At 41.0% G+C, this 17,879-nt stretch overlaps 2 protein-coding genes across 4 annotated transcripts in view; one reads left to right on the top strand and one right to left on the bottom strand.

Annotated features, from left to right (window-relative positions):
* tdo2a (tryptophan 2,3-dioxygenase a) overlaps positions 1–15,491 on the top strand; it is a 103,581-nt gene extending 88,090 nt beyond the window's left edge. Inside the window, exons 12-13 of one of the 2 annotated variants that reach the window (XM_072584274.1) lie at positions 10,645–10,781; positions 14,853–15,491. In XM_072584274.1, the coding sequence (XP_072440375.1) occupies positions 10,645–10,781; positions 14,853–14,878 (163 nt within the window). In that variant the 3' untranslated portion in view covers positions 14,879–15,491. Of the gene's footprint in view, positions 1–10,644; positions 12,145–14,852 lie in introns of those variants that run through there. The other variant, XM_072584275.1, reaches the window with a different exon arrangement.
* The window catches only part of ctso (cathepsin O), a 71,685-nt gene continuing 68,716 nt past the window's right edge, over positions 14,911–17,879 (bottom strand). The window contains exon 8 of one of the 2 annotated variants that reach the window (XM_072584277.1): positions 14,911–15,032. In XM_072584277.1, coding sequence (XP_072440378.1) covers positions 14,998–15,032 — 35 coding nt within the window. In that variant the 3' untranslated portion in view covers positions 14,911–14,997. Of the gene's footprint in view, positions 15,033–15,538; positions 15,633–17,879 lie in introns of those variants that run through there. The other variant, XM_072584276.1, reaches the window with a different exon arrangement.

Genomic DNA, 17,879 nt, shown 5'->3' with positions numbered 1-17,879 from the left:
CAAACTCCCTTTCACTACTACTCCCTACCTCCTGTTGCCCACCTAGTTCTCTATCCATCTCACTAGGACACGCTGCACCCATATGACGTCATTTTTTTCTATCAGCCTACCATGGGAACTTTATCAAACGCCTTACTGAAATGCATGTATATGACATCTACAGCTCTTTCCTCATCAATCAACTTTGTCATTTCCTCAAATAATTTTATTAAGTTGGTAAGACATGACTTCCCCTGCACAAAACCATGCTGCCTATCACTGAAAAGCCTGTTTTCTTCCAAATGTAAATAGATCGTATCCTTCAATGGCCATCCTTCAGTGGTTAGCACTGCTGCCTCACAGTGCCAGAGACCTGGGTTCAATTCCCGCCTCAGGCGACTCTCTGTGTGGAGTTTGCACATTCTCCCCGTGTCTGCGTGGGTTTCCTCTGGGTGCTCCGGTTTCCTCCCACAATCCAAAAATGTGCAGGTTAGGTGAGTTGGCCAGGCTAAATTACCCCTAGTGTTAGGTGAAGGGGTAAATGTAGGGGAATGGGTCTGGGTGGGTTACGCTTCAGTGGGTCGGTGTGGACTTCTTGGGCCGAAGGGCTTGTTTCCACGCTGTTAGTAATCTAATCTAATCTAGCTTCTCCAGTAGCTTCCCAACCACTGACACCTGGCTCACTGGTCTATAATGACCTGGATAATCCCTACTACCCTTCTTAAACAAGGGGATAATATTAGCAATTCTCCAGTCCTCTTGGACCTCACCCATGTTCAAGGATGCTGCAACAATATCTATAAGGCCCCAACTGTTTCCTCTCTCACTTCCCACAGTAACCTGGGATAGATCCCATCCGGAACCAGGGACTTGTCCACCTTAATGTCTTTTAGAATATGCAACACTTCCTCTCTCCATATGCTGTCTTGACCTAGAGTAATCAAACATTTATCCCGAACCTCAACATTTGTCATATCCCTCTCCTCAGTGAATACCAAAGAGAAGCACTTATTATGAATCTCCCCCATTTTCTCTGACTCCATGCATAACTTTCCTCCTTTGTCCTTGAGTGAGCCAATCCATTCTCTAGTCACCCTCTTGCTCCTTCGATATGAATAAAAAGCTTTGGAATTTTCCACAACCCTGTTTGCTAAAAATGTTTCATGACCACTTTTAGCCCTCTAAATTCCTCGCTTCAGATTGGTCCTACATTCCTGATATTCTTCCAAAGCTTTGTCTGTTTTCAGTCGCCTAGACCTTATGTATGCTTCCTTTTTCCTCTTAGCTAGTCTCACAATTTCACCTGTCATCTATGGTTCCCTAATCTTGCCATTACTATCACTGATTTTCACAGGCACATGTGTGTCCTGCACGCTAATAGACCTCTCTTTAAAAGACACACACATATTAAATGTGGATTTACCTTCAAACAGCTGCTCCCAATTTACATTTCCCAGCTCCTGCCCCCATTTTAGCACTCTTCCTTCAGAATCACTCCCGTCTTTGTCCATGAGTATTCTAAAAATTACTGAATTATGATCACTATTCCCAAAGAAATCCCCAACTGAAACTTCAACCACTTGACCGGGCTCATCCGTCAACACCAGGTCCAGTACAGCCCCTTGCCGAGTTGAAAAGTGTGGTGCTGGAAAAGCAAAGCCAGTCAGGCAGGTCCGAGGAGCAGGAGAGTCAATGTTTGAAACATGAGCTCTTCATCAGAAATGAGGGGGTGGTCCAAGGGGGTCGAGAGATAACAGGGGCTAGGGATGGTGTGGCTGGGGGGAAGGTAGCTGGGAATACAATGGGTAGATGAAGGTGGGGGGTGATGGTAATAGGTCAGAGAGGAGGGTGGAGTGGATAGCTAGGAAGGAAGATGGACAGGAAGGACAGCTCAAGAGGGCAGTACCAAGTTGGAAGATTGGATCTGGGTTAAGTTGGGGGGAGGGAAATGAAGAAACTGGTGAAATCGACATAGTTCCCATGTGGTTAGAGGATCTCAAGGCAGAAGATATGTGTCGGGTAGCTAGAGTTTGGCAGTGGAGGAGGCCCAGGATTTGCATGTCCTTGGTGGAGTGGGAGGGAAAGTTAAAGTGTTCGCTACTAAACAAACCTACCACCCTGTGGCCGAAGTTGGACTATTTACATACCACTCCAGAAAACTCTTCTGGATGCTCCATGCAAATTCTGCTCCATCTAGACCTCTAACCCTAAGTGAATCCTAGTCAATGTTAGGAAAATTAAAATCTCCCATCACCGCCACCCAATTACTCCTCCATCTTTCCATGATCTGTTTACAGATTTGTACCTCTAGCTCACAGTCGCTGTTGGGAAGCCTGTAGTACAGCCCTAACATTGTTACTACACTCTTCCTATTTCTGAGCTCTGCCCATATTGCCTCATTGTTGAGAGTGTGTTGCTGGAAAAGCACAGCAGATCGGGCAGTATCCGAGGGGCAGGAAAATCAACATTTCAGGCCGGAGCCCTTCATGGAGTTTAATTCAGATATATGCGAGGTGCAGCTTTTTTTTTAGATTAGATTACTTACAGTGTGGAAACAGGCCCTTCGGCCCAACAAGTCCACACCGACCCACTGAAGCGCAACCCACCCAGATCTATTCCCCTACACCTAACACTACAGGCAATTTAACATGGCCAATTCACCTAACCTGCACATCTTTGGATTGTGGGAGGAAACCCACACAGACACAGGAAGAATGTACAAACTCCACACAGAGAATAGCCTGAGGTGGGAACTGAACTCGGGTCTCTGGCGCTGTGAGGCAGCAGTGCTAACCATTGTGTGACCGTGCTGCCCACATTTTGGGAAAGCAAATCTTAGCAGGACTTATATGCTTCTTGTTAAGGCCTTAAGGAGTGTTGCTGAACAAAGCGACCTTGGAGTGCCAGTTCATAGTTCCTTGAAAGTGGAGTTGCAGGCAGATAGGATAGTAAAGAAGGCGTTTGGTATACTTTCCTTTAATGGTCAGTGTATTGAGTACTGGAGTTGGGAGGTCATGTTGTGGCTGTACAGGACATTGGTTAGGCCACTGTTGGAATATTGCGTGCAATTCTGGTCTCCTTCCTATCGGAAAGATGTTGTGAAATTTGAAAGTGTTCAGAGTAGGATGTTGCCAGGATTGGAGGATTTGAGCTATAGGGAGAGGCTGAACAGGCTGGGGCTGTTTTCCCTGGACCCTCGAGGTTGAGGGGTGACCATATAGAGGTTTTACAAAATCATGAGGGGCATGGATAGGATAAATAGACAAAGTCTTTTCTCTGGGGTCGGGGAGTCCAGAACTAGAGGACATAGTTTTAGGGTGAGAGGGGAAAGATATAGTAATTTGTTGGATAATATCAACGTAATTTGGCTTTTAAAAGAGGCCTTAGGGGCAACTTTTCACACAGAGGGTGGTACATGTATGGAATGAGCTGCCATATGAAGTGGTGGAGGCTGGTACAATTGCAACATTTAAAAAGCATCTGGATGGGTATACGAATAGCAAGTGTTTGGAGGGATATGGGCCGGGTGCTGATGGGTGGGACTAGATTGGATTGGGATATCTGGTCGGCATGTATGGTTTGGACCAAAGGGTCTGTTTCCATGCTGTACATCTCTATGACTCAATGACTCTGTCTTGACCTGCTGTGCTTTTCCAGCAACACACTCTCAACTCTGATCTCTAGCATCTGCAGACCTCACTGTCTCCATATTGCCTCACTGCTCAAGTCCTCCATAGTGTCCTCCTTTTGCACAGCTGTCCTCTCTGACCAGTACTGCAACTCCAACAACCCTTTTACCTCTGTCTCTATCCCGCCTGAAGCATCAATACTCTGGGATATTTAGTTGCCAATTTTGCCCTTCCCTCAACCAAGTTTCAGTAATAGCAATAACATCATAATGTCATAATCCAAGCCCTAAGTTCTGCCTTACCTATGGCACTTCTTGCATTAAAACAAATGCACCTCAGACCTTTTGCAGTCACCATCTGCTCCCTACCTACTCTTCCCCTTAGTCACACTGACTTCATTACTTAGTTCCTAAAAATCTTTAATTATTACTTCGTCACTGTCCACTAACCTCCCCATTTGGTTCCCAACCCCCTTGCCACATTAATTTAAATACTCCCCAACAGCATTAGCCAAAGCACCCTCTTGGATATTGGTTCTAGTCCAGCCCAATTTATAATAGTCCCACCTCCCCCAGAATTAGTCCCAATGTCCCAAAAATCTGAACCTCTCCCTCCTGCACTATCTCTCAAGCCACGCATTCATCCTGCCTATTCTTTCATTTCTACTCTGACTAGCACGTGGTACTGGGAGCAATCCTGAGATTACTATCTCTGAGGTCCTACTTTTTAACTTGGCTTCTAACTCCCTAAATTCTGCTTGTAGGACTTCATGCTGTTTTTTACCAATATCATTGGTGCCTATATGCACCATGACAGCTCATCCTCCCCCTTCAAAATGTCCTGCAGCCGATCTGAGACATCTTTGACCCGTGCACCTGGGAGACAACATACCATTCGTGAGTCTCATTTTTGATCCAGCTGATGGAAGGAATTTCCATTTCCTGCCACAAGGGTCTGAAATCACGGGGTACTCCAAATACAAAGCTCTGTATAAATATTTGCAGTTTCTCCCTCCGCTATTTTACAGGCTTCTGGAAGTGCCCGTAGCTCTGTCTGTTGTACTGAGGTGCCCACCACCAAACAGCCTTGCGCTACCACTTTGTGTAAGGTGGTAACGGCTCAGCTTGCTTTCTCAACAAATAAAGACCCATCTGTGAAAAGGACTAGGACTGGATTCTGCAAAGGGTCTTCTGCTGCCCGAGCTGCATCATCTAAATGCTGCAGAATTTCGACACAATCAATGTTCTTCAACCTCATCAGTCTCTTCCCCTCCTCCTGTTCGTCCGAAATTGGGAGCAGAGTAGTGGGATTGACCAGACTAGTGAGAACAAAGTACATGTCATGGGCTTCCAAGAGGGTAGTCCAGCATATCCACCAGGCCACTGTCACTTGAGAGACCTGATTCATGGACAACATGGTGTGAACTGTGTGTGGACACCTAATAATCAACTCTAATCAAATACGGTTGATGCTGTGGCTGTCCATGGCTCTCAGACAACTGCCCCATCCTAGAGCCACTGTATCAAGCCAAGTGGAATAGCAGCCAATGGGTCGCTGCCTGTCACCATGCTCCTGTGTGAGTATAGCTTTCATGTGACCATCCTTCTCGTGTACAGAGAGAGGACATGGTCTCCCTATATACGGGATGCCCAAAACTGGGGGTCAGCACAGAGCAGTCTTTAATTTTTGGAAGGCAGAATACCTCTCTGGGGTAAGGGTAACAGCTTCCATGGAATCCCTCTTTCCTTTCAAAGGATTATTCAGCAATTGAGCTAACTGTGCACAACTATAAATCCGGGTTTGGTTGAAATTACAAAGACTCAGGAAAGTTCCTGAATAGTATTGGGTTCTTTGGCTGTTCAAATAGCACTTGTCTTATCCTGGGTCATTCCCATGTTTTCCTGCTGAAATCTTTTGTCCCAAATATACGACTACTTCTTGGGCAATTTGCACCTTCTTACAATCGGTCTTCTGGCTGCAGGAGTGTAAATGGTCAAGGAGGATGGATAAATCCTCTCGATGTTGTTCCTCCATCTGAGATGCTATTACAATATCATCCGCACATTGAATTACCATGAATGCCATTGGAAGCAATTCCCACAAATAATTTTGCAAAGCTATATGGAATACAGTAGGGCTACTGTGAAAGCCTTGCCGCAGATGATTCCGGGTATACTGTTGTTTTTGGACAGTAAAAGCAAGCCATTATTGCACTTCAGGGATCAAAGGAACAGACCAAAATCCCTTGACCATGTCTATCACAAATAAGTATTTGTTGTCTGGTGAGAGAGAGTTAAAGATGGTAGAGAGATTGGCGTTTTGATCAATACATTGGTTTGCCCACCTGCTGAGATCTCTGATGCAGTCTGTATAGTTCTCAATTTCGATTCCATATTTCGCTCAAGATGATTTGCAGCCTCAACTACTTCTCCATAGGTCTTTCTACTGTTCTCCCAGTCTGGGATCATAATTTTCAACATTTTTGCTAACTCTGGTTTTAGCTCCACAACTAAGGTGTGTGAGGTTATTCTAATCTAACTCATTCAGAATGTCAAAATTGCTGGCCAATCCTGAGTGTTCAACCCAGATGGCCATGAAATACTTCACTTAATCTCTCAAATCCTCATTGCCTCTTTGCTGGCAAGCCAAAAACTTACTCGTCAGTTTTAGGGGGACAATAATCCTCCAACCAATTTCCAATAGCTTTTCATCCATCATCAAGCTTTTGCCCATTTTTGCCCAATTCCTCTCTCTCCGTCCTCACAAGTTTCCTGCTGGTGTTACCTCCTACCATAATGGACAATACTTCTACCCGAGGATGGAGACTGTACATACTTTTACGTTTTTCCAATTCACTCCATGTTTGCATGCCGCCTTTTTTTTGGATGGGGAAATTCTTGAGACCACCTTTCAACCAGGTTGGTAGGTTTGTGATCTGTCCATTGTGTTCATTCATATTTGGTTGGCATGGTGGTTCAGTGGTTAGCACTGCTACCTGACAGTGCCAGGGACCCAGGTTCAATTCCAGCACTGGGCGACTGTTCGTATGTTCTCTGGGTGCTTCGGTTTCCTCCCACAGTCAAAGGATGTGCAGGTTAGGTGGATTGGCTATGTTTCTAAGGGGCAACATTTTCACTTAGAGGGTGGTACGTTTATAGAATGAGCTGCCAGAGGAAGTGGTGAAGGCTAGTACAATTGCAACATTTAAAAGTCATCTGATTGGCTATATGAATAGAAAGGGTTTGGAGAGATATGGGCCAGGTGCTGGCAGGTGGCACGAGATTGGGTTAGGATAACTGGTCGACATGGACGAGTTGGATCGAAGGGACTGTTTCCGTGCTGTATGACTCGATGACTATACCTTTTTCATCTTTTGTTTTCTCTTCTCTCTGGCTCCAAGTCTATGCTGGACGTAAATTAAAGGCCTATTGTTTTTGCCTCATTATCCGAATTGTTGTATTCAGAGTTGTGTCCCTCAATTTTATCTAGGTCTTGGACCTTAGCTTCACATTTCAATACTGAGGAGCAGGACGAGCACTTGGATAAGAAGGTGGTGATGGAACATTAGGTAGAGTGGAGCAGGGATTTGCCTTCCTTTCTTTATGGAGTTTGAATGTAATAGCTTTTAGTTCAGCGCAGACCACTTTTAATTGGTCTTTTAGATTGTTGGTCTTTTAAGTAATTGGATACTCTCTTTTTCTCCTTAAAATAACCAGTCATCAACAATTTAAAAAACTTTGAATTTTATTAAGAAGCACTGACAGTTATATTCTGGTTGTCGAGAATTAGATGTAACTGCATCAATTCTAAGTCCGACTTACATTTTTAAACATTAAGATTCTGATAGCTTTATCTTCATTATATTTTGCTTTCAAGCCTTAGCAACACAATAAGCCAATTACAACATGACGTTCTGTCAGTAAGTCACTTGACTTAAACCCTTGCGACATCAGTTAGGTTCGGTTTGTGGCAGTTTGTATACATGTTTACGTAAGTTGGTCAACACTCTGTCACGTAACCCTATAGCAGCAGAAACAACGGTAATGGTTATACAGTATTAACTGAATCAGATAAACTGCTTTCCTATACTTTAACTGTTATACATCATTGGCTCAATCACACTGTTTTCTTGTATCCTGTCATCTCTCAGCACACAGTGCTCTCAGAGACATAGATGTGACCAGGTTGAATGCTCAGGATTTTTGCTTGCTATCATACTCATTCTAAACCTACCTGGATGTTCGTAGCGTCCTGACTTCCTTGCCTTGCCTTTTGCACTTTGCCCTTTTAGCACATTATGATGCTCAAAACTACTTCTGTCTTTCCTTGCTGTTTAGCATTAAAGAAAAAGCAAGGAAGCTTCTCATACTTGTTAGAAGACCTCAGTCAAATGAAGGAGATAGCTTTCAGAATGTCCTGGCACTGTAAGATCAAGGATAAGTCCAATAAAAAGTCCAATACACTTCAGACTGCCAGTCAGCCACTTGCGGTGGCCAGAGTCGGAACATGCTCAATGTAAAAGGGTGAGAAGCCCAATGCCGAGTAGCCTATTATCTGTCTTGAATCTTCCTGACCTTTCTGTGGGCTGTTTTTCTCTTGGATCGAGAGTGCCAAGTATTAGAGCAGATGAGAGTGTATGGCACTTTTGGTGCAGAATAGGCAGCGCAGAGGACTCCAGCATCTGCAGTACTCATTTTTGCCTAGCACAGAGTGCATGCAGAATTAGTGGCCTCTCAGGAAAGGGTGGGTGAGAGCAAGTGGGAAACAGTTTGCAGGCAATAGTGGGAGTAGTGGAGCATGAGCCTTGGTAGGAGGTGGGTACAGTAGCAGAGTAGAGTGTGTATGAGATTTTTGAGAGAAGATTGTGGAACCTATGCTGGTAGAGTGGACAGGGTCATGGACCTTCTTTCTATGAGCATATTTCTCCATATGATTCAGACTGCACTGATCAGTCAACCTCAGACTAAGCTGGCATGGTTTGCTGTTGTGACCACCACTGCTGCTCCTGTGTTGAGGATGCACAACTCTGTTCAAAGGATTTCTAGGTCCTTGCCTGCAAAATAGGTGCCAATTTCCATTTCTGCTGTATCCAGGACAAATATCAGAAACCATCCTTTCTACTGACAGACTGTGCTTCTCTAGGTGCACAAAAAGCTTTTAAAGATGACATGTGGAGCAATGAATGCCGGCCTTTCAGTGTGTGTGTGGTGAATTTTAGCAGAATGACACATGATGAAATGATAGAATCAGATGTGAGGGACATCATTGGTGTGAAGTAGGTCATTAATGAGGCATATTTAGTTAGATATGGTGAGAATTCCTCTCAAAAACTTGATGCAATTCGCAATTAATTTAACGAAAATCATAAGATTAATTCTGATATTTTGAGTTCTGTGAACAGTTGAAAGGACATACTCTTTAATACTATGATCTTATCAATTCTCAATTTGAGCTATTGCTCCCTTTAAGATTTTGTATTCTTGCAATTCTGCCCTAATGAGCACATAACAAAAAAAGCTTTTGACAACATTCTTCCTTTTTAGCAATATTCAAATTTTGTACCAATTAGTACTGTTGATGTCATACTTATAATTTAATTGAAATGTTCTAAATACAATTTAATAATTGGAGCTATTCCCATTACTGGTCTAAAAAAGCAGTTCAATTTTTAATGATAAAGTTGTCAACCTTCTTCATCAAAAAGGCCTTTGGGACTCCCAAGTGTAAAGAAATATTTTTACACAGAACCTTCATTTTTACCCCTCCTATCACCACCCCCATGCCTCCCAAAACATCATTCCCAGCCACCTAAACATTTTTGAAGTGAGGTTTTGACAGAGTCAAATTCAGGGACAGAACTCACTTCAACAATTGATTATATAAGACTTGGAATATCAGGAGTCCCATTAAAGCAAATACTAATTTTCACCTTTGCACAAAGGTTAAATCTTCTGAGGAGGGTCAAGGAAGGATTTTTAGCATTGGCTTGGGTGTCTAGTGTGTGGTGGTTGGTTGTGCAGAGACGAGCAGATTTCCAATCTCCAATCCAAACAGAATCAGCACTCTCCCAATTATTAAGTAATTTTGGTGTTTTCCTTGAAGTGACTTCAGCCAAATAAGACCAGCATTTATTTGATACTATGGATTTCCAGGAAGTGCATTTAGAAAAGAATACCTTTTCCTTAACCTTTTAAAACATACAATCCAGGTATCCGCAACATTTTAAACTCCCACAAACATGATTCGCAAAAAGGGGAAGCTGAAAGAAGGAAGGCAGCCCAGCATCTGTTTAGCAAAAAGCTTTGTACAAAACTTTTGGCACCTATTTTGCAGGCAAGGACCTAGAAATCCTTTGAACAGAGTTGTGCATCCTCAACACAGGAGCAGCAGTGGTGGTCACAACAGCAAACCATGCCAGCTTAGTCTGAGGTTGACTGATCAGTGCAGTCTGAATCATATGGAGAAATATGCTCATAGAAAGAAGGTCCATGACCCTGTCCACTCTACCAGCATAGGTTCCACAATCTTTTCTCGAAAATCTCATACACACTCTACTCTGCTACTGTACCCACCCCTCTACCAAGGCTCATGCTCCACTACTCCCACTATTGCCTGCAAACTGTTTCCCACTTTATCACCATTCAGGAGTTCCTGATGTCTATTGAAGGCACCCTCCCCCAATCAAGATGATGCTTCTGTCTTCCTCCTTCCCTGTCCCCAAGGGAAAGTCCCACTCTGCTCTTATTAAGGCCACCCACAGCATATTATATGCAATGTACATATAAAATATGTACAATATATAAAATATTATCCAGAGGATGTGGGGCAGCTAGATTTCTTACTTTATTAAGGCTAGCTAATGTTTGGAACAATTGGGAGTGGCTGGGGAGGTGGGGGTGGGGGTAAATCAGGTAGTTTTCCCTCTGGTAAAATCTATTCCATGAAATTACTATTGTTTTCCTGTTGACCTATTGAGTATTACCAGCATTTTCTGAGTAAAACTTCAATATTTGTTCTTTTTGCTTCTCTATTTCAGCGATCGATATAAAGTGTTTGTTGACCTATTCAACCTTGCAAACTTCCTGGTTCCAAGACAATGGATTCCAAAGCTGACCTCTACAATTCACAAATTCTTACACACTGCAGAGTGCTGTGATAGCTCATACTTCAGTGGTGAGGAATCGGATTAAAGCAGAAATCAATTTAATATTTTGAAAGCAAACTACACAAAGGTTTAAAGGATTTTAAAATCTTTTAATCATTCATGGATATTTCTCAACTTCTTTCAGAATTTTAATCCACTATATTATTTTCAGTGAAAGGCTTTCTAATTTGGTAAAATGAGTGGATGTGCAATAAGTTTCACATATCCTTTGATTTTCACATTCATTCACTATCACATGAACTCAGTATTACCCCTCTTTCTCAATTTGTTTCCTGTAACATATTTTATGAATGGGTGATGTAATGTACATATAAAATATGTACAATATATAAAATATTATACAGAGGATGTAAAACTATCTTAATTCTTCAGATGTGTAACGTTAGATTTAGTTTATATTTCAATAAGGCTAATTGATTTAAAAGAGCAACATTGCTTCTAAAAAGGAAATGGAGATGCCTTTTATTGATAGTTGTAAATATGTACAATAATTATTCAAAAGGCTTTTCGTATTACATGTAATTGAATTACATCTTATTTTGCTCAAAAACTGCATAAATCCATGTAAGATTCTATAAATCCCACTTCAGAAATAGAATCAGTCTGACCTAACATTGGGACAGGCTTTAACTTCACACCTTCAATGCATTATCTGAGCTGAGCTTTTAACTTATTGCTAAAAGTTATCTTGAGAATGTAACTTTAAAAAAATCTGGCATTTACATATGAAGCAACTGAAACTAACATGATCATTCTGAAGGATGTAAGACTTATGCTAACCTTGTAAAAAATTGCATTCCATGACATTGTAATTCTGCTGCTATAAATTCTGTGTCTGATGATTCTGCTCCACAACTACCTGTTGAAGAAGCAGTGCTTCAAAAGCTAGTGCCTCCAAATAAACCTGTTAGACTCTGGCGTTGAGTGATTTTCAACCTCATAACATTGAATTCAAAGGCCCCTGTCCTTCTCTGCTCTACTTCCACACATTTTCAAATCCTTCAAAACCAACTTGTCTTGTATTCTCCAATCCATCGTTGCTCATTGCTTCTTCAGTTGTCCTATTCTCATCCTCTGATTCCCCCTCTTTTAGTAGGTCTGCTGAGTCACCTCCCCATATGACTTCAACACATCCTGAAAGAACGTGAGCTTTAATGGTGTTTTCAAGCATTCTGTTATGTTCTACAATTCTCCTTGTTGCTCAGTGTCCTCTACTGCTCACCATTGAGTAACAAATATGAAATATCTAAGCAAGGAGGATGTAAGATTAAAAAGATATTAAATTGGTTGCAAGAACTAAGTAGGATTTCATGGTTATGTTAGCATTGTAAATATATATCTTAAATGAATAAAGGCAAACGGTCAATATTATGTTTTCATTGAACAATATTTCAATTAGTAAATCATTTTTACAAATGTAAAACTGGATGTGACCATTCTGTAAACAGGCGTACTAAAGCTGTCGTTATTCAAAGTTGCGAAACTCTTTGGTAAAATGCCTTGTATTACAGGCCTGTTGTTAAGCTAATTTATATTTTTACCAACACAGCGAAGAGCATTTCTCTGTTAAAAAAAAATTACTTTTCACCAAGTTTTCTGACTGATCTGCCCTAAACAAATCTCAGTCTAATGGGTGGCACATTCATGAAGTCCACCAGGCACTCCCCTACTGGATAGTCTTCACAATGGACTCCTGGCTGCTGACCTAATTGAGATCCTTAAGCGGCAAATTAATGACGACTTAACATTTCCCACTCAGCCTCAAATTTCAGTCTATAAAGAGAGCTTCGGGATTGGGTTAGAAGGGAGACATGGATGGATTGTGAGCAGGAAGGGTGGAAAGCATCCATCATGACCTCCTTCCAACATTGACACCACCATCCTCTCCAACATCTAATCCCTGTGGATATTCCCTTGTGCGCAGCCTCTCTAACATCTCCATATTTGTGCCTCACTTCCCCTCCTTACCCGAAGACCCGTACACCTACCGAAGCCTGGGGTCTGGAGATATGCACACAGGGCACCGTTTGCAGTCCCAATCTAGCTCACTTCAACTTCTGGTGCTACTGTGACTATAGAGCCAGTGGCCAAGCTGGAGCTTCTTCCCAAGAGAACAGCAGTAATACTCATTGGAACATTGAATATCAGTGGAAGAGCCAGCATAGAAAGGAACAAATTTGTCATTGCTATGGTTTAAATAAACTAGGTGTTACATGGTAATTCTAGAAGATTTATAGAGAAGGCTCTGGGAAAATCAAAACTACTTCAGTAAATACTTAGGAATTTAGTACAATTGTCTTCACTACTCAAAACTGGTACTTTTTGCTACTTTGCCCATCGTTCAGACAGTCTCTTAACTGTGACATATCTTCCTAGTTAGTGAAAATGCCAACTCAGCCCTGAACCAAATTTTCACGATATTTAGGAAGCCTATTAGTGCCAGTTTTCAGGATTATTACTGCAGCATCAGCAGAGATGATTAAGCACTTAACAAAGCCATGATGATCAAAAGAGCATATGTTTTAGGTAACAAGTGCATAGGATTGGGATGGAGAGATGGAAAGCTGGAGAGAGGGAGTGCTGTTATTAGGCCCTCTTTCATCTTGAGGACATTGAGCCTTTGACACTGCCACCCAGCTCAGGCTTTCTCCCATCTTGTGCATGACAGTCCTGGGAAGTTACAGTAACTTTAATAAAAGAGGAAAATGACAGAGCAAGTGGGTAGTGAATACAATAGGAGCTCAATTAGTTATTATAGCACTCAAGGAATGCTCTTGCCATTTTTCACTTTGTATTCTTGCTGAATAAATGGGTATTAGGACACAAGACACTGGACCATGAGCTTGAAAATGGGATTAGAATAGTTAGATGATGTTTCTGAATGGATGGACACAACGGGCCGAAGGGCCTTTCTCTGAATCAATCTCGCTGACTCAGGTTAGTTGATGAAATGAGCTGCCAGAGGAGGTGGTACAATTACAATATTTAAAGGGAATCTGGATGAGTACATGGATAGGAAGGGTTTAGAGGGATATGGGCCAAATGCTGGCAAATGAGATGAGATGAGTTTAGGATATCTGGTCAACGTGAATGAGTTGGACCAAAGGATCTGTTTCTGTGCTGTACAACTCTATGACTCCATGTGTGATAAGATTTTTTTAAAAACCCTGTTAATTAAGCAGCAGTGCTCACATTACTATCAACACCAATCATAAAAATAGACTTAGAAGTCAATTTGGACATCTTCAAAAAGAGAACTATGTACAACATTAAGAAATGTTTGCTGTCTTTCAGGCGATCGAAGTTAAATTTAATTTTGATCAATTCCGTGAGCAGTAAATTGAAAAGTACATCATAAAGGTGATAAACTCGAAAAACACTGAGTGTATTTTAGTATCATAGTTTGTAAGGAATGAAGGTTGGGAGCAGTCATTTGGTTAATTACCATCGTTTTAGTGCATTGTACTATGCTGCCAAGCAAGATTGTCATTTTGTCCCTTTTGTAGTGCATCCAACAAAGTGAGAAAGTCAACAAATGTGATACTCATAAGCTGCTCATTGGAAGTTTCCATGGAAATATTGATATTTGAAAACAGTTTTAACATTTAAATTTATATCAGTGCAAATATGTACATTCTTTGCCATAATAAAATTTATTCAAAAATATTAAGAATGATCATAAACTTAGGTAATGCAAATCATGAAGCAATCATGTAAATTAGTAAACTGCAATACAAAAGAGCCCCAAATTTCTGTGAAAAACAAATGAAGCCACTTTGGTATTCTCAGGTAATAAATATTATGAATATTGATAAGAGATGCTAATAACTAACTTAATACTAAGGCGAAAACATTTTAAGGCTGCTCCATGGTGAGGTAGTTCGCCCACTGCCAATGTACTTCAGAAAATGGTGGAATAGCATCGACAAGTTATTTTATACCAGCTGTCACTATATAAGGTTCAATACTGCCAGCGAAGGGTCCAGAAGATTTAAGATGAAACATTCTTGTCTGTGCCAGCAGGAATTAAGAAATCAGGTAGATCCAAGCACACTTCTCTTCCATTGATTTAAATGCAGGAAATATCAGATGGGTCCTGACATAGGTAACATGACAGGATCTGCAGTAGCTGTCGAGAAATTGGACTCTCTTCATCTTTAATTCAGTTCTTGGTAAAAGGCTGTCCTGTAGGCAGACCAAGTTCCAGGGAACATCACTTCCTTCTCATACAAACGCTACTGCAACTGAATCAGCAATCCCTGAGTGATTAAGAAGAAAATGTACAACATTAAGAAATGTTTACTTGGAAACTGCATCTCATGTATAAATAGTTAATATTTCAGTTCGATGTTTTTACACCTGCATTCTTCCCTCTCTTCTCAAGTGAAAAGTATAGTACAGACCTGCTCATGTGATTTATGTAATAGCTCAAAAGCAACATACAGCAGCTGTTGTAAATCTGAAACTAAAGCAGAAAATTTTGGAATTTTTTTACTACTCAGGAAGCATGTGCAAAAGGAGAAAAAGGATGAACATTTCAGGTTGATAACTTTTAAAAATTCTTTAGATCATCAATCTGAAACATTAGCTCTTGTTTCAAATGCCACAGATGTTACCTGATATCCCTCTGGTTAGCTGCTTTCAGCTGGAATTGATATTCTTTCTGCTTCTGCATGTTGATTTTATATGCAAACAATAAATTCTATTGATACCTTTCAGCCAGGACATTTGTACTATGGCAAGTGGAGTTTTTGGACGTGAACAGTTCTTGGCTATCAAGCATTATATCACAAATCTCCTTTCACCACCATATATGCTGCAACTAAAGCTGTGCTCTGGTGTAGATTTCAACAGAAACACTGGAAATCAACAGAGGAAGAAATGACAATTTTACTTCTCAATAGCCTCATTTCTCAATAGCCTACAGACATTTGCAACACTTTTAAGAACAATCTTAGATTCACCATGCTATCTCCAGGGGCAGTGGGTAGGGGAGCACTGACTAATTCAACACCATGCTCTCAACCTTGGGACACTGGGTTTAAATTCAACGAAGACGAGTGAAATGAACATATATTTCTGAAGGCTGTAAGGATCCTAAGTGAAATAAATATTAATGGTTTCAATCACTTCTGACAGAATGAACTGCAGAGAAAAGTCCTTAAATACGCAGTAATTGGTAAATTCAGAGGATTCAGAAACAGTTGATGTGCAAAAAGGGAACAATTTAACTAACAAGAAGAACCATTATGGCTCTTAATTTAATGTATTTTGGGGCATAGTGCAGAAAGCACTTTGTGATATTCTCCATTACTTTATGGATATTGTTTGTCATATTTCCAATATCAGTGAATTCACTGCAAAAGTATTTGCTAAAAGTGATTTGTATATTTAAAATGTTGGATTTTCCTGTGATGATTGTCCAATTTTGGATACACCTTCAGAAGCCAATGAAGCAAAGGGTGGTTATGAGACCCGGTGCTCAATTTATGTCAGGGTGGGGGGGTTAGGGGAAGGAGTTATTACAAACGGTGGGCAGGACCTGCATATGGAAGTCCTGCCTCCATTAGCACATCCGATTTTTGCTGGTGGGAGAAGAGGATAGGGAACAAATCATACAGGCAGGAAACTAAACTCAGCAGAGTCATTTGAAAGTAATGCTGATTCCAAACAGGCCCTATTTAAACTGTTCCAAGGGCTTTAAATCACATTATTGGAGTCACAAATTGGTAGAGGTTACTAACCATTCTTGATTGAGACATATGGTCTGTTTAAGTGTCATACCTCAAAGCTATTTAAACCCTTAGCCCTTTGAAAACAAAAACAGCAATGAGGCTGCAGCTGTCAGTTAGGGTATGAAAGAAAGTTTTACTGCTACAATACATAGATTGACAGGCCATCTGATTGCCACCTGTTCCTGCAGTTTCAGTACACTTTTATTTATATTTCTGAGATTTGTTATTGCAACAGTATGAATGCTTAGTTAATTTTTAAGTGCATAAAAACCAATTATCTCAGTAGGAGACAGAAGTGGTACTGTGTTCCCAATATGATTGAAAGCTTCAAGACGCAATTAAAGGATTACGTCTTTGATGTGGTTTCTGAAAAGATGTTTTTATAACAGATTGTCCAATTGAGAGGATTTAAATTGTTGAATGGGTTTCAAGAATGAGAATTATTTCAGTTTAAAATATATACATAAGCAATAATTCTATTGGCAAAAAGTTTATTTATTTTTCTCCTTGCCATGGCTCCTGGGGCCTGCCCATTGTAGGTAATGGGTGAGTAGGATTGAAGATGGTATGAGGAGTGTAAGGAAGCATGCAGGTGGCAGGGGAAGCAGGTCCAAAAGTGACACAGGTGAGGGCCTAATGATCTTTTATTAAACTGGGCCAAAGGCTCAGAGAACCAAGTTGGGCTTCTTACTAAATCACTTTGACGCTCACCTGCCTCATAACAGCACCCAGAACATTCCTCGTCCACTCCCAGAACAAACACTGTATGAGACAGGGCTCTTGAATTGGAAAATCTACACACTCATGTGATTTGCCTTGTCAGAGAAAACTGCAATCCTAATGATTGCCTCTGTTACCATGACCACCCAGGAAAGTTTATCCACCTCTTTCCGCTGCCAGCATCTCAATGGGGGCTTCATCATTGCAAATGTCACTTACTTCCAATAAGCCTTTATGGGTTTTCTCCCCCATTGGACCAAATAGCTGGAATGTCTGTCAGTAGTTCATCAGTGCCAAAAAAAGTAATTAATTTGTGAGCTTGATGACATGAAGTACCAGACTCAAAAAGAGAAGAAAATCAGTTTTTGGCTCTTCCAGTACTACATTTGGTTAACACTGCCATGGCACCTAGTTTCTTTTCCCTCTGAGATGAAATTGGAAACCAGACTTCGTAGCAATGCAACTTCACCAGGAACCATGATGCAAAAGTAGAAAAGCTTTCCACAACATGATACCGCATGGTGTAAGCTGATACAGTTTAACAACTGAACTCAATAAAAAAATGGGACACCCATCTCCAAAATATGAAGATATTGATTTCATCAGACATTCCCTTGATTACACAGATACATCAAAAGACATTCCCTAAGT

The sequence above is a fragment of the Chiloscyllium punctatum genome, chromosome 14, assembly GCF_047496795.1.
Source record: "Chiloscyllium punctatum isolate Juve2018m chromosome 14, sChiPun1.3, whole genome shotgun sequence".
Taxonomy (NCBI): Eukaryota; Metazoa; Chordata; class Chondrichthyes; order Orectolobiformes; family Hemiscylliidae; genus Chiloscyllium; species Chiloscyllium punctatum.
Note: the sequence above shows the minus strand (reverse complement) of the source record. Positions and strands in the feature narration are given on the sequence as shown.